Source organism: Paroedura picta, chromosome 7, assembly GCF_049243985.1.
Source record: "Paroedura picta isolate Pp20150507F chromosome 7, Ppicta_v3.0, whole genome shotgun sequence".
Classification (NCBI taxonomy): Eukaryota; Metazoa; Chordata; class Lepidosauria; order Squamata; family Gekkonidae; genus Paroedura; species Paroedura picta.
The window spans coordinates 51,846,881-51,872,938 of record NC_135375.1 but is presented as its reverse complement, the minus strand read 5'-3'; the positions used below and the strand labels follow the sequence as shown (position 1 = coordinate 51,872,938).

General features: G+C 40.0%; 1 protein-coding gene across 4 annotated transcripts in view; it reads left to right on the top strand.

Moving 5' to 3' along the window:
* Positions 1 to 26,056, top strand: part of PGGT1B (protein geranylgeranyltransferase type I subunit beta) — a 35,976-nt gene extending 9,920 nt beyond the window's left edge. For 2 of the 4 annotated variants that reach the window (XM_077344331.1, XM_077344330.1), the window contains exons 3-9: positions 1,058 to 1,125; positions 5,129 to 5,280; positions 11,036 to 11,168; positions 15,072 to 15,117; positions 15,792 to 15,976; positions 17,612 to 17,720; positions 25,416 to 26,056. In XM_077344331.1, coding sequence (XP_077200446.1) covers positions 1,058 to 1,125; positions 5,129 to 5,280; positions 11,036 to 11,168; positions 15,072 to 15,117; positions 15,792 to 15,976; positions 17,612 to 17,720; positions 25,416 to 25,597 — 875 coding nt within the window. In that variant the 3' untranslated portion in view covers positions 25,598 to 26,056. Of the gene's footprint in view, positions 1 to 1,057; positions 1,126 to 5,128; positions 5,281 to 11,035; positions 11,169 to 15,071; positions 15,118 to 15,791; positions 15,977 to 17,611; positions 17,721 to 20,757; positions 20,818 to 25,415 lie in introns of all 4 variants that reach the window. The other 2 variants (XM_077344332.1, XM_077344333.1) reach the window with 2 other exon arrangements.
* Positions 26,057 to 26,058: the final 2 nt, after the last annotated feature.

The following is a 26,058-nucleotide window of genomic DNA, read 5'->3' as shown; positions in this document are numbered from 1 at the left end:
ATATAGAAAGATTTGGGGAACTTGGTTGTATATTCCTGCCTTCTAAATGTGAGGTGGCAGTGAAACTCAGAAACTTATGCTTGTGAGTTAAAACAGAAACTGAAAAGAAAGCCTCTCTCCTCAATGTTTCATTATTGAAAAGCAAAAACATTTACTTATTGGTGGCAAAATTACTTCAGTTTTTATTATTAGTTCACCTCACGCAACAAATATTGTCTATCTGAAGCATGCTACAAATTCATGTTGGTAAAACTTTGCATCTAAAATTAGATTTTAATTATTGAATTTATTCCTATTCTTATAATTAAGCAGAAAGGTGCATTAAAAAACTTCTCAAATGTATCAACTTCCTACTAGATTACAATGGAAAATTTCAAACAATTCTTCAAAATGCAGCTTATTTGCTCCGGTATTTTTTTCTTCTTCCCCTTTTCATCTTTTAGGGAACTTTATATTACTGTTAAATGTGGGACTGATGGTGCTGGGTATACATGCTGACTTTTAAATTACTTTCGATAGTTAAATCTGGACTGACTGGAATTGTAAAAGGCCATGCTTTTTTTCTATATTATTCTCCTCTTTTGTCTGCACAACAACCATGTGAGATAGGTTACCCTGAAACTAATGACCCGCTGAGCTTCTGCAGCAAGTTGGGATTTTGAAACTGAGTCTTTCAGATCCTTCTCTTAAGCTTTAAGCTCTGTATCAAAGTTCATTATACAGTATATATTCAAAATTAGTTTCTCAAAATGAGGTATACTAGTCTGACTAGGGCTCTGATGGCGTATTTACTAAAAAAATTCCTCCCACTCCCATGGTGATTCTTATCTTTGATCACCACCATCCCTGTCTCTCACATATATAAATAACACACCTAAGAAGAGTGCAATTAGTCTTAAATTTCAATTGAATTGACTAATGCTGAGGTTACAAACCTGTGCACATTTACTTGGGAGTAAGTCCCATGTGGTAGATGGGGGATTAAATACTAGGAGTTTCTGGTTAATGCCTGCCTTGTGTCAATGAATATGCAAGTTGATTTTTTTTTCATTCCCAGGATCAAACTTGCATCGCTGTGGATTTCGTGGTTCATCATATCTAGGAATGCCATTCAATCCATCCAAGGTTAGTTGAATTTATATTAAGAGGGAAAAAAGTTTCTGAAAGTTTTCTTATTGGCATTTAACAGATGTTTATGTAAGATGGTTTTGTAACCATCATAAGTTTGTGAGGTGAGCAATGACTCAGGACCAGGAGACAACTTGGAAGCTAAAAATGTTCTTTCCCCCTCTGATTTTCACTAATAAACACCCCTCTTGCAACATTGAAACATTTCTGTACATAGTTGAGGAGTATTCCTAATAATGAGTAAAAAAAGAAAAAAGCTAGGGACATATAAAGAACTGGAAGGGAAGGGAAGAATGTGGCAATCCTGTTCTGTCTTTTTCTACCAACATGTTTTAAGTTCTTGGGATTTTGACACCCCCCCCCCCAATGTGTTAGTTGATTTACAAATTAATATTTCTATGCATACCAGGAGAGATCTCCTAAGTAGAAGCCTCTGATGATCCTGTACTGTAGCTTTTATTTATATACGATACGACAAGGAAATTTACTATTAGATACACCAGTGCACTGCTTTGTGGACTTTAAAATTGTTCAGAATGATACTTGGGAATGGTAATAACAACTTCTGTAACAGCAGATCATTTGTTAACATTTACCATGATTTGGAAGCCAAAGAAATTGTGTGCACAGGCAAATCTTAAGTCATGCTTATTATCTGCCTTCCTCCAGAATCCCCAGATGATATAACTGATCAGCTTTGTATGATTCTTGGGAAAGTAGTGCTAGGTATATAGAAGCTATACATATACAGTGTTATTAAGTGATTGGTAATATTTCACAGCCATGTCATATACACAAGCAAAATCCAAATTTTCCATGAAGCCTCCCTGAACACTTTCTCTCTCAGCTAACCTGTTCAGCTGCTGTACTAGTGACCTAAGAGATTTGGGGGTGCTTGGTTAGAAATGCTGCTATGTAACTGACAAAGCTTTTGATTAATAATGGACCACCTTAGTACAGTTATTTGCATTTATCACCAGGCTAATACTGCAAACTCTTTTTTCTCCATTGAACTGAGTGGATCTATGCAAACACGTGTTGATGCATTACTCAGAATACTATAGTGTTGCCTGAAAACTTATTTTAATGCAGTGCTCCAAATCAGGGCATGCTCCACTGGGAAAACATCACTTTGATTGCACCAACTATACAGTTGTTCTACTGATGCCCAGAAAAAAGCTTTGATGTTTGAAAGTGAAATCTCTGACTTTGTGTCAGAATACATCTAAGGTTACAGTTTGCTTGACAGAAATGACAAATGTAGAATTGCAACATAGGTTTAAAATAGGCTTCAGCCTCCTGTAGAACAGCCTTTTAAAAATCGAATGGAGCCCCTACCCTTCTCCTTCCCTTCACGTCTAGGATGCCTGTGCTCAAACTCCTTACCTACAGGATAAGCTGCCGCTTCTTTAAAGTTTGGACTGAGATGCCAGGTGGTCCTTCCTGCTTCTGTGATTGTCAGTGCAGGCTGCAAAAGAGAGTGGGGGAGGACAGAATATAGCTAAGAATAGCTGGGGCACAGTTTAGCAGGCAGGCACTTTACTCCTGCCGGCCTCTGTCCCAGCCATTCTTAGCCATCTTCCCCTTTGCAGTGGATAGAATAAGGGAGGGATCAAGACAAAATAAGGGAGTTTCAGGACAGGCTATAAAAGGGAAGGAAGGCTACAACAGCAAGGGAAGTAGTGGGTGGTATATGGGGTGAGTATGTGCAAGAACAACAAAATAAAGGGCAGGAAGACCTGCTAAAGGAAGGGACATTAAAGGGGCACTGTGTTCAGAATTGTTTTAAATCTTCTAGTTTTCTTGAGTTCAAAGATTTCTTGTGATTTAAATACAGCACTTCATTCTATCTAGGCATTTGTTTATTAATGCCATTAAATGTGAGAAATCTTACAGGATTAACAAAGCATTAGTTCAATCCTTAAAAAGTTGACTCAAATGTTCCATTTTGTTCAATGACACTTACTTCCAGGAAAGTGCTCTTAAGGTGCTTCTGGAAATTGAATATCTACAATGTTTCATTGTAGTTTTGTAAAGTGTTCAGCAGAAGATTCCTTAAGTCATAGTTGAAGAAAATCATCATTGCTCTGAACTGTTTTGGAAAAAAGAAGCTCCATAACAAGGAATTATTTGCTTGTCTAAAAACTAAAGTTATGCAGTACCTTTTATTAGGATTAACCAAATTACCACAATACAGCATGTAAGCCTTTTGAGTTCTTTGGAGTTCTTCATGGAGGAGGGAAAGAAAACTGTCAATTTTTCCCCCTCCTTAAAAAAAATGTAGCCTTTTCCCATGCTTCATATCCTTTCCTTCCAGAGTTGTGTTCTCGTGTTATGTAGTTTCTAATTAGACCCAAGTGTTTGACAAACAAATTTTACAATATTAGAGTCTGCCAGTTTTCAAAACTGCAAAATCATCTTCTCTTTTCATTTCTGTTCCCTTTCCATATTTCTTTTGTGGGGATAGGATTTACATGTCTTCTGTGGGATAAACATTGTTGCTCTCTGCTCAACAGGAAGTAAGGCCATCTGTCCCCCTGTTGTGGCTGCCCTCCTCATTGTCCCTGCTAGTGCTGCCCACTAATGCTCCTCCCCTCCTTTCTCCCTCATGTATCTTTAAACACAGTATGGTAGGCCTCACCTGCTTGTGCTTGAAGTAGATACATTAGCTTGCAAGTATTCAGAAAGCCCCCTTTATCAACAGGAAAAATGAGGCAGTACATCCTATGCCATTACTATGGGTGTCATTTTTTGGTGTGGCTGCACTTTTGCTATGTAGGATTTAGGGGCTGAGGCTTTCAAACTGCTAGGCTTTGCCCTTTCTTTGACGTCAGAAACATGAAAAGGAGTGACTATTATGCTTGCTTTGAAGATTGTTTTAACTTTTCAGTCTGCTTCTGGAGCATTTAACAGTTTAGGATTGTGTGTATGAAGTCCCAGGTGTGGGATGGAAAGTGGGCTAGTATAGGGCAAAAAAGAGATACTCCAGTTTGCAAGGCCATAAGAGCCAGCTGGGTCTGCTGTATCAGACACAATACATTAACAGGTTTTTCATTCCAAACATTTCTGTCTTGCTGTGATATTCCTCTAATAATTTGTTGTTTATGATAAAATGTCCCTAGCTGTCCGTCATGTTAATGCATTCACTCTTTTTTATACTCATAGGTGTTAGACATTTTAAAAAGAAAAGCTACGTTTTCAGTCCACCTTATGTGTTAAATATATGTGCCTGTAAACTTGTGGATGTAAGAGTGAAGAGTGTAAGAGTGAAGACAGCTAATAACTTAGGTTGGCTTTTAACTATCCTGTAAAATAACACAGTTTAGGACTTTAAGTAGTTAATATGTGATCTGCTTTCCAAATATGTTGTTCTAAATAAACTTCTAAAACCTTATTTTACCTTGTTATATGACATCAGAATCCGCAACCTAGGATTTAAAAAAATTGGAGACTATTTCAGGAAAATGCTTTTTCTGTGTACTTAGCCTACTTTTTAAAATCTTTGATTATTCTTCTTGCAAAACCAAAAAAGTCCATTTTGTCACCTTCAGTCGCTAAAAAGTCCACTGATCTATTTTCTCTATAGTTGTATCAGTATTTTTTCTTGTAAATTCTTTGCAGAAGGTACTTCTCAAATTACTATCTAGGCATAAAGGATTTTGGTGATTGAGGTCTATCTTATAGGACTAAATGTAAACTAAATAGTTCATAGAAAAATCTGTGCAAACTTCTTTTTGTGTCAGAAATTTACCCCTGTCTTAAAATAGCTGGCATCCTTCCTGCAGTCCATTTGCTCAGCTGCTGATTTGTGTGGGTCATATTGAGGTGGGGATATTTATATATAGTCTTTTCAGAGAAGTCTCTTTGGATGCATGCCTCATGCCCAAAGATAGTTCCGGCAAATGATCATGGTTTGTCTCTTTTGGACACTGATGTTTCTGTGAGTGTTCAGTCTTTATTATAGTTAGTAAACTGAAACTTGCATTCTTTTGTGTTTCAGGGTCCTGGTGTTTCCCATCCCTATGATAGTGGGCACATAGCAATGACTTATACTGGCCTCTGCTGCCTAGTAATTCTTGGCGATGACTTGAGCCGAGTAAATAAAGAAGCCTGCTTGGCAGGACTAAGAGCTCTCCAGCTGGAAGATGGGAGGTATGGTGAATTCCATGGTGCAGGGAATTATGTCTTTTTAGAGAGGAAAAACTTGATCAAAATACATAATGTAGTCTGTTTAAAAGTAGGAATGAGCCAAGCTTAAACCTAGTTTGAACACAAACCACTGAACATCTGAAGTTGCCTTATACTGAATTAAACTGTTGGTCCATCGAGGTCAGTATTGTCTAATCAGCCTGTCAGGGACTGCCCAGGGTCTCAGGGAGAGACCTTTCACATCCCCTGCAACCTAATCCTTTTAGCTGGAGATGCTAGGGACCTTCTGCTTGCTAAGCCGATGCTTTACTACTGAGCCAGATTCCCTCTCCTGAGGAGAAACAGAGTTACAAACAAGAGGAGAGGACATTCTTATTCACATGCTTTCTCCCTTTCTTCTGTGGAAGGCAAACTGAGATCAGAGCACCCTTTTGAGAAAAGTGGTTGTTCCCTCCTTGACTTTTACTTAATTTTAAATGGCATAGAGGGGAGGAGGAAATTTTTGTGGAGTAGAGATACATTTGGATTGAATATGTTTAGTCTATCTTAGCTCCTCCTTGAATCTGTCTGTATTAATAATTTGATGCTCTAGAAATCATGAGTGCATGAACAAATATGCTAACTTCAGGTTGCACAACTTACTGTTGAGTATATTTTAGCTGTTTTGGTGCCTTGGTAAGTTGTGCTCTATGATTTCCTACACCTGGCTCTGGTCTTTGGCTTGTCTTTCAGACTGACCAAACCTTTCTCATTGCTCATTTGTCTGGTATGATCTTTTCCCCCAAGCTGTGATTTATAATAGATATCACCCCCACCCCACTTCCAATTACTTGAGAGCCAGCTTGGTATTGCGGCTAAGAGTGACGTCTTCTAATCTGCTTAGCCAGGTTTGATTCTCCATTTGTCCACGTGCAGCCAGCTGGGTAACCTTCAGCTAATCACAGTCCTAATAATGTTCTTCTCATAAAGCAGTCCTGTCAGTGTACTCTCAGCCTCACCTACCTCAAAGGGTGTCTGTTCAAGGGAGAGGAAGGAAAGTTGATGGTATGCCACTTTGAGACACTTTCCAGTTGTGGAAAGAGGGTTATAAAACCAATTCTTCTTCATGAATTACCGCTTCCTTTATTTCTCAGTCTTTAGCACTTTAGGAAAAGACAAGTTTTCTCACTGACAATTTGATAATCCAGTATTTTGCAGGATGTACCTGCTTCTAAAGAAAGCTTGAATGTTCTTCAATACATATTTGTCTTCTATCTTGTGCTGAATGAATTCATCCTATTGGCTCTCTATAATGCTTTCCTGTCCACTATTGTGGTTTTTTTTTCTTTCCATTTGAGTCTAAAAAGAGTTTAGTTTGCCCCAGATAATTGGCTTTTAGTAGGTTTTTATGTATTAGGAGGGGAGAGAGGAGTCTGATTATTCAGAACTCTAGTTTTTAGATCCCATACTTCAGCTTTGCAGGCGATTAAAGAGAGTAGTTGTGGGGAAACTGCATACTGGTTACTTTAACGTATTAAAGGTCATTAGGTTAGGTTGCCAAAGTACATGTAATGCTACAAACAGTGATTGGTGCATCAGAGGAATATAGGCTGGCTATAAATTATTCAAGTTAAACATTCAAATGTATATCTTAATCTTTCGTAGGTTTTCTTTGTTGTTGTACTTGGAGGTATACTTGAGTTGTTTTTATTGTGTATTTGGAAGATTTTGACAAACTTGGGAGAGATTGTATTTTGGCTAGCCTGTTTGTTGATGAGCAAGATCAGCTTTTAAGTATTAACTGCTCTATAAAATTGAGCAAGAACCATTTTATAAAAACCGTAAAACTGCCTGTATCAGGCCACATATTCTGTATAGTAAAGGGTACAAGTTATTAATAGGGGAAATGGGTTTCTACCTATCCCCTCCTTTGCACCAATGTAGTCCCTGAGGTCCTATTGACAACAAATGTAACACATGTTTTGAGGAACTCAGTGAGCAACCGTGGGAGGGATGGAAATCACTGCATGGTTGAGTAGAGGCCAACATTAATTAGCTGCATTAACATAAGGGAATTTGAATATTATAGACATAGATGGGACACAAAGAGATGGGTAACATCAAGACTATGCAACAGGAATTAGTGGATGGGGATAGGGGTATGCAGAAAAAATTTCTTATTGTCTAGTTGATTAGCTAACTTGAGTGAGATTATGTGTATTGTCATCTGCTGGCCTGCAGGCCTCCAGGAGTATCTGAAAGCACCTGGTAGTAGATAGTTCCCAGGGACTCTAAAGGAGGCAGTGGTCTAATCTCTACTGAAGAAACCATCTTTTGATATGCAGGACCTTGTCAGTTACTGCCCCATTTCTTTCATGCTGTTCCTGGAAGATGGTTGAGCAGGCAGCCTCAGATCAATTGCAAGCATTCTTTGAAGGGTTTCTGCAGGGTCACAGGGTGGAAGCAGTTCTGATCACTCTTGTGGATGACCTCTGGAGACAGCTGTACTGAGGCAGGGTGGCGCTCCTAGTGTTGCCAGATCTCATGGCAGCATTTGATATAGTTGATCATGAACTCTTAGATCATGAACTCTTGCCTTGTTGACTTGGGGATACAGGGATTAGCCTTACAGTGGCAGGACTCCTTTCTTCAAGGTTGAGGACAGAGAGTAGCTATCAAGGAGGAACAGTCACATTGTTGTGGACTCCATTGTGGGGTACCACAGGGTGCAGTATTCTCTCCAATGTTATTTAACATCTTTATGCAACCTCTTGCACAGCTGGTCTGGATATATGGGCTGGGATGTCACTAGTATGCTGATGACACCCAGCTTTATCTGATCATGGGTGGTTGGCTGGATACACCTCTGGATTCAGTAGCTGAGTGCCTGGAGCCAGTTATGGCTCCAGCAGAGCTGACTGAGGCTAAACCCTGTGAAGGTCCTGTGATTAGGGAAGTAAGTGTCAGAAGAAGTATGTCTCCCCTGCCTGGATGGAGTACAACTGATACATTGTGCTCAATCAGAAACTTGGGGGTGATCTTTGATGCCCCATTACAATAGAGGCACAGATCATGAAGATAGCATACCAGGCATTTTTCCACCGTTACCAGGCAAAGTTATTAGCACAATATCTAACCCCAGAAAATCTAGCCACCATGATCCATGTGATGGTCACCTCTAGGCTAGACTAATGTAACTTGCTCTATGTGGTTATGTCCTTAACCTTGACCCAGAAGCTGTAACTGGTTCAATAAGCAGCAACATGGGTCATTGCCAAGACACGATGGAGGGCCCAAATACAATCTGCCCTCTGGCAGTTGCATTCATTCCCAGTGGAATCCGGATCAAGTTTAAGGTCCTGGTTCTAACCTTCAAGAACGTACGCAGTCTGGGCCCAGAGTATTTGAGGGACTGCCTTTTCCGGTATGCCCCCATAAGAGCCTTACAGTCATCAAATGCTAAAATCTTGGTGGACCAAAATAAGTGCATCTGGCCTCACCCAGAGCCAGGGTCTTTTCAGCTCTGGCTCCAACCTGGTGTAATCACTTGCCAGCTGAGACCCAGGCCCTGATGGCATTATTCAAGTTCCACAGGGCCTGCAAAACAGCACTATTCCACTAGTCATATGGTTGAGGCCATAACAAGCAAATAAAATTGTATGGGCCTTCGTCCTTCCCACTGAATACTGAATATATGGAGAAGTTGCAGGCATATTGGAGCATTTGGTGTTTTAGAAGAAGAAGAAGAGTTGGTTCTTATATGCCGCTTTTCCCTACCCGAAGGAGGCTCAAAGCGGCTTACAGTCGCCTTCCCATTCCTCTCCCCACAACAGACACCCTGTGGGGTGGGTGAGGCTGAGAGAGCCCTGATATCACTGCCCGGTCAGAACAATTTTATCAGCGCCGTGGCGAGCCCAAGGTCACCCAGCTGGTTGCATGTGGGGGAGCGCAGAATCGAACCCGGCATGCCAGATTAGAAGTCCGCACTCCTAACCACTACACCAAACTGGCTCTCAATTGGATTATTGGATTTATTGGATTTTAACTGATTTTAACATGTTGTAAACTGCCCTGAGCCTGGCCACAGAGAAGGATGGCATGTAAATTTAACAATAAGTAAATATAACAAATGTTATTAGCTTATTAAAAAGATTAAAAAATCTTATTTTCAGTGTTACAAACCTTAACGATTACATATTGGATACCTTGGCTTCCTCAGGGGCATGCTGGATACACAAACTGGGAAGCCAGTTTGGTGTAGTGGTTAGGAGTGCGGACTTCTAATCTGGCATGCCAGGTTCGATTCCGCACTCCCCCACATGCAGCCAGCTGGGTGACCTTGGGATTGCCACGGCACTGATAAAACTGTTCTGACCAAGCAGTAATATCAGGGCTCTCTCAGCCTCACCCCCCTCACAGGGTGTCTGTTGTGGGGAGAGGAAAGGAAAGGCAACTGTAAGCCGCTTTGAGCCTCCTTCGGGTAGAGAAAAGCGGCATATAAGAACTAACTCTTCTTCTTCTAACTCTGGAACAGATGGTGCTAGGAGTACCCAGGTGCATGTGGGGTTGATTCAGATTAGAACTGTGGCATACCAGGAGTGTAAGCCTCCCCCAAGCCATTTTCCTTACTTGAAACAGTCCTGGGGACCTGTTATTGGCCCTGTTACAAAAACTTGAGGTAGCCTTCAATTTCCCCAACAGGCAAAGGGGTCTTTCCTTGGATGCTGTGGTCCTGATCTGAATTAAATTCCAAGTGAGAAACTCCTAGAATCTCTCCTCAAAAGTCCAGATTTTTTTTTTTGGGGGGGGGGGTGTCACACACATGAACTTCAACCCTCTTTTTTATATAGTGCGGTTTCTCTATCTAATGTTTAATATATATTTTTGAAGTTGATCAAAATAATTTATGACTTAAAATTTAAATTATCACTTGTATTACATTGAGGTTAACAAGTTGATACATGAGAAATTCTGATGAGAAGTCACAGTGACTTATCTGTAGCAGTGTGATACAACAACAGATTAATAGATACATGCACTAAAATATTTAATTAAATATTGATAAAAGTAGCCAGATATTTATCAAATAAGTTGTATGTGTTTCTCTTTCACTTCTGTTTATATATTGTGCAGGATATAAAAGAATATTAAATGTAGATTATAATTCATATTCTTGTAGCGTTTTCATATGTGTATGCTAACATTACCTTAGAACTCTTGGCTGAATTATTTCACTTTCCCTTTGGATTGGATTGTAGCCAGTTGCTTCCAAGACTTTCGACATTTCTTGGATGAGTGCTGAATTTTCCTAAAAATGGGTGTGTGATGAAATAGTATAGATAATGTTCCCCTTGAATTGATTGAGCTGAATAAAGTAATGATTTTTATCCTTGATGAATCAGAGTGCAGGGTTACCTATATTTGGTTAAAGCTTCAGGTGCTTGATCTTACTACCCCCAACGATGGTCTTCTATAGTCCTTAAAAGCAGAAAGTATAAAAATGGAGGAGACAGAGAACCATGAGTAGGTTCTGTCATTCCATTGAGCAGTGGGCATTGTTGCAAGTCAAAACAAGAGGACTCTGTATCTTGTAGTGAGTGGAATAGGTAGAGGTTTGGGAATTGCCCTGAAGGGGTAACTTGAGAATTATCCTGTAGAAAAACTGTTGTTTTTCTCCCCCCCTCTCCCAAAGTAAAATAATTCCAGATCCATTTTAAGTGCTTTAACTTTACAATAATTGTTGCAAACATATTCAGGATATCTTCAATCTGTGTTTCAGTTTTTGTGCAGTCCTTGATGGAAGTGAAAATGATATGAGATTTATATACTGCGCTTCTTGCATATGCTACATGCTCAACAACTGGTCAGGAATGGATACGAAGAAAGCCATAGACTATATTAGGAGAAGCATGGTGAGTTTCGTCAAACAATGCAATGATCTGAGGAGCTTCTTTTTTTCTTTGGCTTGATACTTTTCCCCCTTCGGTCTGCTCTTTTTGAAAGCTCAATGAAATAAAACTGTTTTACTTGCTGTTAAATTGTTTGTAAATGAGGGAACTTTAGTGGAATTTTTACTCAAAGCAAATTTATTTAGGTCTCCCTGTTTATTATCACTGAGGAAATGCAATAGCTCTTGAACTCATTTGTTATGATAATGTTTCTATTAACTAGGATTTCTTATAGCGACTGCCTTTAAGCCTTGTCCCTGGAGTTTTTCTCAAAAGAAGGCAATACTGATAATGGAAATGAAAAATATGTCTGTTCAAAATTATGTTTATGAATATCTGAGGAGTTTGTATCTAATTACAATGTTATATAAATATAACATTGATTGATGCAAATGATTATGTTGGCATTTCTACAATACTAAATTTCTGATATGTCCCTTTATTACAGGCAAAATGCACATCATTGTTAGAAGGCTGCTACTAAACAAATATGTGGTTTTGTTTTTCTGCATTTTACATCACTATTTTGCAAGAAAATGAGACGTGTCAGATCTTTCCTTGGCAGTGCAAATTGGCATGCTGGGGAAGTTTGTGTAATTTGGTTACGCAACAGTAATTCTGCCAAGTCAATAAATTAATAGCATTTTAGCACATAGAGTAAACCACTGCAGAGTTTAGATTCTCAGGACTTCATGCTATCCCCAAAAGAAGCTCATCAGGTCTCCTTTTAAAAACATCCTGGAAAGCTTTCCTTGATTATCCTCACAATCTGATGAGCATGTCACTTTGAAACTCTCTGCGAAGTCTTGAATTCTGAACCAGCTGTGGTACAACTTGAATCTGGTGCAGCCTGTACCAAAAGGGCCTACCTTATGGCATGATTTAACATCTTCCCCTCAAATGTAATGAAAGGTCAATTCTTACAAACCCCCTTTGAGGGAAGACTGCTTTCATGGGTGTAGAGTGCCAGATTCTCTAGTCTAGGGATCCCCAACCTGTGGGCCGCGGACCACACGTGGTCCTTTGACTAATTGGAGGTGGGCCCCGAAGGACGCCTCCCCCCCCCCCGGCCCTTTACTTCATCTCCCCCCCCAGCCCTTTACAACACACTTCATTGTTGTGGCATGTCTGTATCTTATTTTGAAGGGATGTTTAAATATTACCATAGCGATCAGAGAGCATTAGGGCAGTGGTTGAGAGTAGAGGAGTAAACTACCCCCCCCACCGGGCCTCAGTAAAAGGCGTTGAGTGGTCCCTGGTGAGTGGTCCCCGGCGTTGAGTGGTCCCCGTTGATAAAAAGGTTGGGGACTACTGCTCTAGTCCACATACTATTTGACTGTGTTAAATTTTCAAAATATTGTCAGCCCTTCTTGGATTATTTTAAGACATGTAATTTGAATGCAAATGAGAAACTTGCTGTAAGCAAGGTGTTAAATGAGGAGAGCTCAACCCGTATTATGAGGACAGCTAAATTTCTGTTAGAAGTTTCTAGAGAATACTTTATGTTTATGAATCAAATAGTGACCAATTAACTTAGAGATGAAATCGGCTTAAAAGTTGGTATCTTGTATATTGTATTTTCATATGTATGTACTCCGTTCTGTTATTCCTGAATTTAGCAACTATGCCAGTAAAGGTATTCTGATCTGATCACCACCAGTGTGGCTCACACACTTCTATTTTTCCCTTGAATTTGCTGTGTGGGATAGTATTGGGGCACATATGATTTTGCACTGTGATATTTGGCCTAGTGAGGAGCTCAGGAAACAGCATAGTTTACAACATGAGACATTTCAGAAAATATTAGAAAATTATTCAGCCTGTGCTAAAGTTCCCCAGTATTGTGAATCATCAGGCTTTAGTTGTCCATGGTTGTAGTTTGATCACTGAACAGAAGGTAAAGTTATCTTTAAACATATGCAATTTATGCCTCTATACAATTAGATGTATAATAATATTATGAAATGCATACCAACGGGACTGAATTTAAGTCATCTTTTGGTGTGGCCTTTCACACTTCCTAAATCCTTACAGGGTCACCTTAAATCAGTTTTTACTTGGTGGCACTCGACCACTGCCATCTTGCTATAGTCAGGCATATGATTGCAGTAACTTCTGGGTGGTTGTTGGCTTGCACCTACATTCTAGAAGCAGTTCTTGGTTATTTTATAGACTGATTGCATATGCAGTTACCATATGCAGATGACCATTAATGTTTTGTTAACACTTTAAACAGATTGGTATTGCAGTTCTTGTTAGGTCTATTTTTCAGATTAACTCTGTTGTTCTTGGTATGGTTTTGATGTTAATTCTCTACTGTATATTTGATCTTTGATCTTTGATAACAGCTTAGTGTAGTGGTTAAGAGCAGCAACCCCTAATCTGGAGAAACAGGTTTGATTCCCTACTCCTCCACCAGATCGGTGATCTTGGGACAGTGACAGTTCTCTTAGAAATCTCTCAGGCCCACCTACCTCACAAGGGTGTCTCTTGTGGGGAGAGAGGGGGTAGGCGATTGTAAGCCACTTTGAGACCTCCTTGAGTAGTAAAAAGCAGGGTACAGAAAAAGCCCCAGTTCTTCTCTTCTCCAGCAAGTTCTTTGTATGCTTCAGATTATAGCAGGGCATCTGAGCAATCCTTAAGGAAGGATAGGCATGATTTGCTGCTCCTCTTTATTCTTTCCCAGCCCTGCCCTCAGGCAGCAGTCACAGTTGTTTGTAAATCAGCAATTTTTGTGCAGCTTTTTCATAATGACAGTTATCTAGACTATTGTAACTGATTTGGAAGACTATTCATTTACAGAAAGAATAAGTAAATAGTACGTCTCACACACTCAGAATGTAGCCCTTTTAAGCAATACAGTGGGCACAGTGGGATAGGAGAGGAGAACAATGTTATCGGAGTCTAGTTTTTTTTTCATTGTAAGTAGTACAATAGAGGTCAGATGTAAACCTTAGATTGGTCCTTTTGTGAGCTATCTATAGTAGGTACAGTTTTCATATCCATCACTTCCATTTGACAAATATATGGTATTCTGCTGTGTATGAGCTTGTGGATATCTGAGAACAGATTACAGTATATCTGTAGCTCAAAACCAAGCAAGATCTTGAAGTACATAATACTGCAGTTTCACTTCAGATCACGTTAAGTGGTGATGTGCTTTGGAATCAGAAAACCGATGAACCTGTAGAAGTTTTGCTGAGAGTATGAAGTGGTTTTGGAATTATCTGCTGTTCAAGTTGAAAAGTCAAGTTGAAAAATAAAGAAATGACATGAATAGGAAAACGGTTTTAATACCAGCATATGAGACTTTCAGTACAGTATAATTCAGCTTATGGAACAGGATGCCAGAGGAAAAATGATATACCACCATTGCTTCTGTTTTTCAGTCCAAAGGAGTGGTACTCATTCCATAGCTTGAGGAGAGCCACTTTCACTATTACCAGCAACCCCAAAAATCATACTTATTTCTTTGGCATGAGGCCTACACCTCAGGGCATGATCTCAGCATACCCTTTTCTGTAGCAGTGGCTGTTTCATGGTAGAATCTACCTGGACAAAGACCTTGCCTTCTTTCCTGAAACCACAACTGACGTCAAAGAGCAACATTTGGCCTCCAAGCCACTGAATGCATACCTCTTCCATAAAATAAATAATGACATTGAAGCCTTTTTGCTTTTTTTACTTTGGAAATGTAAACTTTTAAATGCTCTGCAATTTTTTAATGCTTTAATCTGGGAGACAATTTATAATTTAAAATGGAAACAACTTCTGGTAGAAGCCACTGAGTGTGATTGGAAGGTTACTCAAACAAAGCTAGTGTTAAAAGTTCATGTGAATGATTGTTTTGTCTTTTTTTTTTTTTAGTCCTATGATAATGGGCTTGCCCAAGGAACTGGACTTGAATCTCATGGTAAGAAAATTAGTGTGAATATCAGCCTCTTCACATCAGTAGCAATTTAGTAGAATATTTTTTTGCATCCTGGTTGCTAAGAGAATGTGTATTTTGATATGCTCTAATGTTGAAATGTCAACTAAATTTTTGGATATGATACTTACCCACTATCACGCCACACTAGCTCTTTGTATCTACACTGGGTGTAAAAATGCTTCAAAGCTGCAGTCCTATAAGTGGTCATGTGAAAGTTGAGAAGAAAGGTGAAAATACCCTTGTTTTCTTTGGCTGAAGTATGGTTCCAAGATGGAGCAGTATAAATTAAAAACAACAGTGGTTGTCCTTGCAGCTTAATTACTCTTAAGAAAATCTGATGTGTTTTTCTTAATTAACTGCTAACATTCAGATAAATAGGCTTGGGGATGTCAGCTAGGTAGCTAAAAAGTAACATATTTGAGCAATCTGGCCCTTCTACTTGAACCATTAAACAATGGTTTAGCCATCTGTTTTTTGTTTCATGTTGGCCTCTGCCCATCTGAATGATGTTATAGTGCTACATTGCAAATTTCAGATTGCCCTGCACTTCTTGGCAATAGTTTGGTGTTCTGAATTTTGTATGTGGTAGAGTTTTATCTACTATTCAGATTGAGTTTCTTTAGTAACTGTGGTTAAACTAAAAACACATCTTACAGGTGGCTCCACTTTTTGTGGTATTGCATCATTGTGCCTGATGGGTAAACTGGAAGAAGTCTTCTCAGAGAAAGAACTTGACAGGATAAGAAGATGGTGTATCATGAGGCAGCAGAATGGCTATCATGGCCGGCCAAATAAGCCTGTAGACACCTGCTATTCGTTTTGGGTAGGAGCAACTCTTAAGGTAATATAAAAGAAGAAATACATACTGAAATCAAAGTATAAATGTCAATATATTTGCTGTTTGCATAGTTCAGAGGTGATTGCATGAGTTTCTATTTTCATTTTTCTAATATTAGACCTCCTACAAGTTTCCCACCAGAATACACATTTGAATTAAAAAAAACTTGGTTGCTTCCATAGTGAAGCAATATGTTCATCTGAGTAGCTAAAGACATAAAAATCATTATATGCCATAATTCTCCCCCCCAAAATTGTTATTTCCAAAACTTGCAATGCAAAACCAAAAAGGGAAAACAAAACCCAGCCTAACCAGAAAAGTTTGGAACCTAAAGTTTGAGCTGCAAAAATGTTTTTAATTTTCAAATATTTATTACATAAAGGGCACTTTATATATTAAAAACATATTCATCATAATTTTAAAACATCAAATTTCTAACTGCACATGGAATAGAGCAACATAGAATGGACCAAATGCGTTTTGACCACGAGGGGTCTTCCTCAGTGGCCAAATTATTGTGAGGAATGCACTCATGTATAAAATCAAAGGGCTTGCTGGGTGGCAAAGAAATATCTGTTAGGTGCTGCTCCAACTAGTCTTTCTAGTGTAAAGGTACACTTTAAAAGATGTACTTCCAGAGGCCACCACTCTCTGCTTTTGCCCAGCTCTAAATCACCAGTGCATTCCCATGTGTGTCAGAGCTTTTTGATTTTATACATGAGTGAATTCCTCACAGTAATTTGACCACTGAGGAAGACCCCTCAGGGTCAAAACGTATGTGGTCCATTCTATGTTGGTCTGTTCCATGTGTAGTTAGAAATGTGATGTTTTAAAATTATGATGACTACTACTGGCAAGGCCCGTTTGTAAGAACGGGCTTTGAAAGGGTCAGACCCGGGGTGGCAGAGAGGCCTTTCCAGGCCTTTTGGAAGCGCTCCCACTCCCCCCCACCCCCTCTCGGCCAGATGGCTTCCCAAAGGCCTTGAAAGCACACCTGGGGCCTCTGTGAGGCCTTTCCAGGCCTTTGGGAAACGTTCCCTCTCCCCCCCACCCCCCTTGGCCAGATGGCTTCCCAAAGGCCTCTGGAAAGCACACCCGGGGCCTCTGCAAGGCCTTTTCAGGACTTTGGGAAGCGCTCCCTTCCCCCCCCACCCCCGGCTGGGCCTCTTACCTGGGGCCCTGCAAGTGGAGCGGCAGAGTCACAGACTGGATGGCTGGAACAGCCAGGCAGTCTGTGAGGCAAGGGGTGAGGGCTTGGTGAGGGAGGGCGGGAGCTGTAGGGGCAGATTGGCCCTGGAGAGGCCAGACAGTCCGTCTCCCAAGGCTGTTTCACAATTATTAAGAGCCACCAAATGGATGTTGAACTAGTGCACTTTATGTAATAAATACCTGAAAATTTTAAAATTTATTTTTGCAGCTCAACCTTTGGGTTCCTAACTAAGTGTTGGAAGCATCGCCAACAACTCTCCTGATTCTTATCTAAGACAATAGGCATATGCCTCTTGGATTATTCTGCTTTTCTTATGAGAAAAAGAATAAAATACATTAAAGTGATACTGTGCTTAACTGTTAATGCCAATAAAGCTTAATAATATTTTTGTAGTAATGATGGTGTTTTTGAATGGGCTTCTCTTTCAGCTTCTGAAAATATTCCAGTATACAAACTATGAAAAGAACAGAAATTACATTTTATCTACCCAAGATCGCCTTGTTGGTGGATTTGCTAAATGGCCAGATAGTCATCCAGGTAAATTGCAGGGGGGGAATTGAGGAAAAAGAGAATAATTTCTAAATGCTTAAAAAAAGGAGAGTAGGCGCAAGAGAGAGGCTTTGGTTAAGTATTAAGGAGGTCTCAGCAATGTAAATGCTTATGAATAACTTGGTTTAGCAGATAATGCTAACTGCAGCACTAGCTGCATGGCAAGCAGCAGAAGCAGAGTATTGAAAAACTATATATACAGTAAAGTAAAAGGAAGAGAAAGGTGAAAAGTGCTGGGTATGGAGTTCAAGAAAAAAAAAACAAGGGGACCAGATTTGTGAGTAATAACCAATTTTATCTGAATAGTGAAAACCCATGCAGATTTTTGACACACTCCAAAAGGATCACTCTAAAATGTATGAATTGTAGGGGGGGATGGATTTTATCTATTCAAGTCTATTGAACCCATTTTGTTTGTTTGGTATTTTTAAAAAGTCTGGATCTCAATATTGGTATGGTATTCAAATCTGGGATTTTTCAGAAATCCCAAATTTGTTCAGGTCCAGAAGGTTCAGGTTCAGGTTCAAGAAGAAAAATACTGATTAAAAAAAAAGCCAACCCAATTCTGAGGCTAGCTTGGTTTCTTCTTCTTCCGACCGCATGCAGACCTGGCTGGGAGCTCTGAGCTCCTGCTGTCCTGGCCGATCCTGGGTGGGCTCCTCATGCTGCTTGGTTTAAATCAAGCAGCAGGTGGAGCGAGCCCAGCTGAGGCAGTGCTGAGCTGTCAGCTCCTGCTGCCCTGGCTGATCCTCTCTTGGAGCTCTCAGTTCCTGCTGCTCCCTGCTGATTCTGGGCTGGCTCCACTTGCAGCTCAGTTTAAACCAAGCTGCAAGAGGAACCAGCCCCAACCAATGCAGCTCTCTGCTCCCATCGCTCCAACTGTATAGTTGAATATACCCAAATAAAAGCTCGGCAAATTTGGCTTTATCCAGGCTTAGTTATACAGTAGCTGATCAGATTCTCTGAGCTATATTAGACTTAAATAATACCTGAAAATACCAATTAAGTATTTTCCCAGTTCAGTTTATGTTGAATGCACAGTGAATTGACAACAAAATGAAAAATAGGTTCAAGATAAGAAAATGCAATGTAATCCCAGTTTCAATTATACAGCTGAGGACTAGTTGAAAGTATCCAGGAAAAGGATCTTGGGAGTTGCGCTAGATCTGTCAATGCCCATTAGACACTATAGTAAAATGGAACTTCTGTGAATAGAATACCAGTTTCTGGGGACAGTGATGAGATAATTGTTGCCTTTTCCCTGCTTTGTATTGTGTGGGAGTATCTGGTTGGACAATGTTGGAAATAAGAACCGGATCCATATGGGCCAATAGTGTGATCCAGCAGGAATACTCATAACCAACAGATAATAGAAGTTCTGGTAGTACACTATAAGGTAAAGGTATCCCCTGTGCAAGCACCGAGTCATGTCTGACCCGTGGGGTGACGCCCTCTAGTGTTTTCATGGCAGACTCAACATGGGGTGGTTTGCCAGTGCCTTCCCCAGTCATTACCATTTACCAACCAGCAACTTGGGTACTCATTTTACCGACCTCAGAAGGATGGAAGGCTGAGTCAACCTTGAGCCGGCTGCTGGGATTGAACTCCCAACCTCATGGACAGACAGCTTCATACAGCATTTCTGCCGCTTACCACTCTGCGCCACAATAGTATAATATTGTATACTACAGTATTAATAGCTGTACCCATTGTTCCTGCCTCTGCTCAATCCTGTGGTTTTCAGGAATTAAAGGTCCAACGGCTCTTGGCTTTATGAGAAGTTAGAAAATACCTTTTATAGGCAGAGGTTTATTTGGTGGAGGAGGGCAACAGGGCCAAACTGCATGCTACAACATCCATTTAAAATATTATGACCTCCTGTGATGCTGTAAGTCATAACAGGCACCTCGGGGGCTCCCACCTTTACCCATGTCATTTTCCTGAAGGGCTATACATGCAAGTATTCAGTACAAATGAAGCCCTAATGGGGCAAGTAATCCTGACAGCACTGTTTTGACTTGGGAAAATAGTGTGTGTAGGTGGAGGAGCCCCCCCCCCCCTATACCTATGCCATGGTCCTGATCTAGAGTTACCACAAGTGGAGTTACCACTGGGAACTTGCAAGTGTCCAAGCCTGCACACTTTTGTAGCAGATTTGTGTAGTGTAGTTTGGCCCTCATTGAGGCTATCCTAACAAATTAACATTTTCTGATTTATAGCTTTACTTATGAACTATATAAAATGTAATATACTATGTATTGCTGTAAGTACAAAGGCACTCTTTCTTACATAGTTTTGATAAGAGTATTTGATTTATTTTCCCCAACATGTACACACACAGCTATGGAAACACTCAACTTTATGAAAGGTTTAAACAATACTTGGCATTAACTAAGGCTTTAATAATTAGGTTACATTTTGTGTCTGCTAAGTTTGAACATTAATTATCTGCTTTGATATTAACTGGATAAGAAGTATGTTGTCTATTCTTTCAATTGGAGTACCTGGAATGCCCTTGAACAGCCTTCAAAAATGCAATTAATTAGAGGGAGCTTTCCAGAAATGGTTTGATGTCCCTTGCTTCTCACTTTCCAGAGTGTACTATAGTTGAATTATCAGTCAATTTAGTTTGAAGACTTCTAGTTGCAAGATTTGTTTTTTTTCTCTGAATGTTGTTAACTATCTCTTCAGAATTTCCAGTGTTCAGAACATCTTCAAAGTGAGAGCTTAGCCCTATTCTTCAAGATAATAGATTGCACATTTGAAATTCATGTGCATTTTGGTTTATAGCTGTAAGTTAAATGGACCTCCTGTACATGAAAGGACACATCAATGTATGGCTAGATGTGCTTCTTAATATCTTTATGACCCATCTACACAAGTCTTGTGGTGTTGGAAAATCTTTTTGCAGGGCTTACTTTGTGCTGGAGCTTAACTCTGGCATGTGGTTTCACTTGCTAGGTCTGAACCCAGTAGCCTCTAAAGCCTAATATTAATTCCTTTGTGTTGATATCTCCTACTATAGAAGGACATTCTACCAGGTCCAGGTAGCATCTTTTAAAGACTTCTGCTATTCTACAGGAAGGTAGGACAGAGTAACTTAATTTAAATACGATAGTTTTCAGAGTTAGAACAAATAGCAGTAGTTGATTTAATCTCTGTTTCAGGATATTGCCCCAGTAATATATCCTGCAGTCTGGATGAACAATGTATTTTTCTTCATTGAGTAATTACAGCAACACCTTTGCCAGGATTAGGTGGTGGGACTTCTTTATCAGAGAGCATACTTTTCAGTAAATTCAGTCTGTGATATTTCTTGTACATAATGCTAATGGCATTTAAAGCAACTGACTTTCTGAGCTAAGTGAGAGACATTAGATTCATTTCAAAGGTGTCTTCCTTCCTTCAGAACACACTTCATTTGCAGAGGAGATGGAGCGATCTTTGATAGCTCTCCATGCATTCCCTCACTTTTTCTTCTCCGTGCTGTTACAGAGAGTTGCTACCTTCAGAATGTCATGGGTTTCAGAGGTTTAAAGCGGGTAGGAAGTAGATTGGATAATTCATTTCTACTTGTGGTACTTTGTATCCTGCTCATTAATAACTAGATGTGTGCATTCAGTTCATCCAAACCAAAATATATCTTCCCTTCATCATTGATCTTCTGTGCAGTTCACACATCTCGTTGCAGAGAAACAAGCTCAGGGTTCCCATTGATTTGTCATTGTCATGAGTTAAAATTTCCATGAAAATAAAATGTTCCTTATGTTCATTGTTGTGGCGTGTATGTATCTTATTTTGAAGGGATGTTTAAACATTACCATAGCGATCAGAGAGCATTAGAGCACTGGTTGAGAGTAGAGGAGTAAACTACCCCCCCACCAGGTCTCAGTAAAAGGCGTTGAGTGGTCCCCAGTGATAAAAAGGTTGGGGACCACTGCTCTAGAGGGTGCAGCATGCCTGAAGCGGAGATCTTGGCCCCACTCCAATGAGCATGTGCTCCCATGTGGCAGCACCCTTAACCCTCCCAGTTTCTCTGTGGCCTCCAAAGAAATTGGTTGTAATCTCACTTCATTGAAGAACAGCTTGGTAAGAAGATCCACGCTGCTACAATGGCTCAAAAAATCCTACATAGGAAATGCACTAAGTGCATGGCAAAAATGCCTCAGACACATGCACGCAATGTATGCCTTTTTTGTCTGGGTGAAGAACACTGTCCTCACTTGTAAGATTTGCCAGAGATTGACCCCAAAAACCAGGGGAGATTGTACATTTAATCTGAAGGCAGTGTTGTAAGATAAAGTTTTGCTGGCTTTGGAGTCCCCTTCTAAGGCAGCTCCACATAAAGCATCTGCAACTGTATAAATTGATTCGACCTGTCCTAATCCACAAAATTCCATGAAGGAGTCCTGTTCTTGGAGATCTGCAGAGCTGCCTGGTCACTGCACCATGGACACCCAGGCCAGAAGAGAAGCACATCTGAGGAAAGCTGTTCTGCAATTCATAGTCAAGTGAACAGAACATGTCCCTTCCTCCTGGTGAGTGACTTGCTATATGTGAACCGCACAGAAGAGCAATGATGAAAACAGGATTGCTCACCTATAACTGTTGTTCCTCAAGTATCTTCCGTGCAGGGAAATATACCATCCCTGGAGCCCCACCACATACTCTGAACTTCAGCAGTGCTAGAGGTACTAAAAATTGAGGAAGCTGCTGTGCCTGGAGCATGTGCTCGTTGGGGCGGGGCCAAGAGCTCTGCTTCAGGAGCGCAGCACCCTCTAGAGCAGGGGTAGTCAAACTGCGGCCCTCCAGATGTCCATGGACTACAATTCCCAGGAGCCCCTGCCAGCGAATGCCAGCATTCGCTGGCAGGGGCTCCTGGGAATTGTAGTTCATGGACATCTGGAGGGCCGCAGTTTGACTACCCCTGCTCTAGAGGCTTTTAGCTACACAAACCTTTCTGATGCAGGCCAGCGCAAATGCAGTCCTTGATGAACAACAGTAACAGGTGAGCAGTCCTTGTTTTACTAGTACTTCCTTATATTTTCTAGGCTGAATACAGATTCTCTGTTGTTTTGGCTACCGGTATAGCTCACCCAAATAAAAGCCAAATTTTTCCAGCTTTTATTTAGGCATATTCAGCTACACCAATCAGCTGTCCATTTCATTGCCCCTCCCCCCAACAGAGGGAAGAGAAATTGACCATTGAAACGGTTTCCAGCCTTACAAACCTTTGGTTGTTGTTTGTTTAGCTCTTGGCAGTTTACAACATATGAAAGCAGATGGGAACTGATAGCTCAGTGCTACCTAGGCTGGAGCTGGCTCTTTTTGTAGTTCAGTTTAAACTGAGCTGTAATGTGAGCCAGCCCAGGATTGACTGGGGCCAAGGGAACTGCCAGCTCTGTTCCAATGAAGCTGTAAGTAGCAGGAAGGGCCAGCCCAGGATCATCAAGTCCCAGGCATTTAAAGGAATCAACTTCAAGCAGCACAACTTCCCAGTTTAGAGTGAACTCTGACTCCATTTTTTTCCTAAAGAGCCATAGAGATTGAGAAGAATCTTAAACATATGGGAAACAATTTGAAAGGAGACAGTGATCTAATGAAGTTATTTCTGTGTGATGCAAGGAAGCAAAGCAAATATAACTTGTTCAGTCAGCAAGTTAAAACCCATGGCTTGTAAGCTACAATAAGTAAAGACCTAAGTAACAACTGCTGCCTTCATCCTGCATGCTATATATGTTAACAATTCTGTTGCTGCCTTTTTTAAACCCTTGAGATTTAATTGGAGATTTAAAAATCAATGTTTAGTTTAAGTAGCCAAAATACAAAATGATAGTCATCTGTGTTGGTCTGCTTACATCTTTACTGTTCACACAATTAGTTTAACCTATTGGTTTATAGGAGAGACCTTTGAATATGCTTACAATCTCTGTGGAATTCTTGGCAGGTTTGGAAGGGGTGAGTGCACGGGCAGTTTTGGTTGAGATACTTAGATGGGTTAGGTAGAAAGAACGTTATATGTCAAATGTTTCTGCTTGTGCAAGTGACATGCTGGGTTGTGCTTTCAACAAAGCTTATATTTGGTTAGGGTAAATTAAAGTAGAGCTTCTTGAAAAAATATTTTTAACTGCAAGATTGCATGGAAAATGAAACTGCTTTGAAGACTGCGAAGTAGAGACTTTTGGGATCTAATCTGGTTGGTTTGGGCACTTTACTAGTGAATTTCTATATATAAACTGAATGTTGTAGGCATGGTTATACAAAATGGTTATATGAAATTTTCATATGCAGACAGATCTGGCCAAAAACTGTCACATTCAGAGAATTCATATACTTTCTGAATGTCATTGAATTGTGCTGACATGTAGGTTGCTATAGAGACTTGTGTTGACTTTAGGCAAGAGTGCAGATTTTTAGTTATAAGGAAAATTTGCATTAGGAAAATGTGGGATTTGTGAGTAGAACCAGAGATAACAGAAGGATACAGTTTCTAAATATATATCCTTTTAGTATGTAAGAGAAGAAAATTTGCCAGATAGAAATCTGGGCATTTGCCAGGCAAGCCATGAAAACCCTCTTCCATTGTGAATTCAGTAATTTCTGAAAACATTTGCAAGTGAATTTATGTGCTTCCATCACCATGCTCCCTTATTCCTAAAAAATATTGGAAAACAAAACAGATTTTCTCCTCTTGCTGAAATAGTCCACTCCTTCCTATGTAGATGTCAACACAGAAGATGTATAAAAAGAAAAAAAATAATTAAAGAATAAAAAAACACCCTTAATTGCTATAATTAAAGTTAATGGTGTATATTTCTGGTTCTAAAAAATAAAAACAAAAACACTTTCTTGTTGTGTGCATTTTCTCTTCTACTCAGCCCCTTCCAAGCCCCTAGACTTGGGTAGGAGAGTCAGATGATAGAGGTGAAGCATCTGTTGATTATCAATAAAAGATGTGTTTCCCACTTGAGGATATAGTTCTGTGGCTTTCCCACTGCTGCTGCAGTTGCTAGAACTATGGCAAAGAGGCTTATACATGGCAGGGTCCTCTGCATTTTTCCTGCTCCTGGCAGCAGCTATTCCTTCTCTGCTGTGGTGTTTAATGCTTTTTCAGTTTTTTTAATGGCTATTGAGGATTTGTTTAGCATTGTGTCATTCCAGTTCTCTGTATTTCCAGCTTTAGTTTTTTTAAAAAGGAAGTCATACATTTTGTTGTTGAGATATGCTTTCTCCCTTATATCACTGCAATGGTATACCTTGCTCATTAAAAAAAAACCCTGTGAATTCCGAGAACCCAATTGGTGCATTTTGTTTTGTTTTTATAGTTCTTCACTGGAAGGAAGAAATGGCCACTATGGCTGAGTGGAGCAAGGGGAAGGTTGCTAAATGTTCTCATCCACATGGGTGCTACTCTGGCTTTGCTATAATCTTTCCCCAAATGTTGCAGGAAAGCAGGTTTGGGAAAACATCATAGTAAAGATGGGAAAAACCCAGGAGGTTCACAGAAGAAACACAGTGCTGTAAAGTAGGGGGGGGGGTGAGAGGAGCGGGATCCACTTCCCAACAGTATCCAACTCGGGACTCAAGGCAAACAACCTCATGGCCAGATCGATGATGGGGAAATGACCCAAATAATTGGTTTCTATTGTTTAATACTCTCTCTTCTGGTTCCTCCTTTTCCAGATGCTCTGCATGCATACTTTGGGATCTGTGGCCTGTCGTTAATGGATGAATCTGGCATTCGTAAGGTTCACCCTGCCCTGAATGTAAGCACAAGAACCTCAGAACGCCTTCAGCACCTTCATGAGCTCTGGGCAACCAGGGACTCTATACAGTGTTCAGATGATATGCATAGTGCCACATGACTGATTCAGACTCCAGTCGAGCTTGGTAGCATAATTGTAGCCCAAGGTTAAAGCCATGTATAACCAATGTGCTCTTTTAAGTACTGGAATCATACAATCAAATGTATTTTACTGGCATCATTTTGACAGCAACTGGCCTTTAGCCAGTTATTCTGGACTTGGATTCAAAAGAAGTTGCTTGCACCTACAAATACTGCAACAGACTCTATTTTTAAGAATCTCTTCAAGGCAAAATTAATGACTAGTTATATTGTGTTACTTCAAACAGTGCAATGGCAAAGCGTATAATAATAAGGATATCCACAATGTATTAGCATATTTTCATACTTAATCTTTTAAGTTTAATTGACACAGGCTTCAAGTAAAGTAAGTGGATTGCTAAAAGATGTCCTTTTAAGGTAGATGACAATTCTATAACCTTTGTAAAAAAAACATAAATTAAAATTATTTTATTCATTATA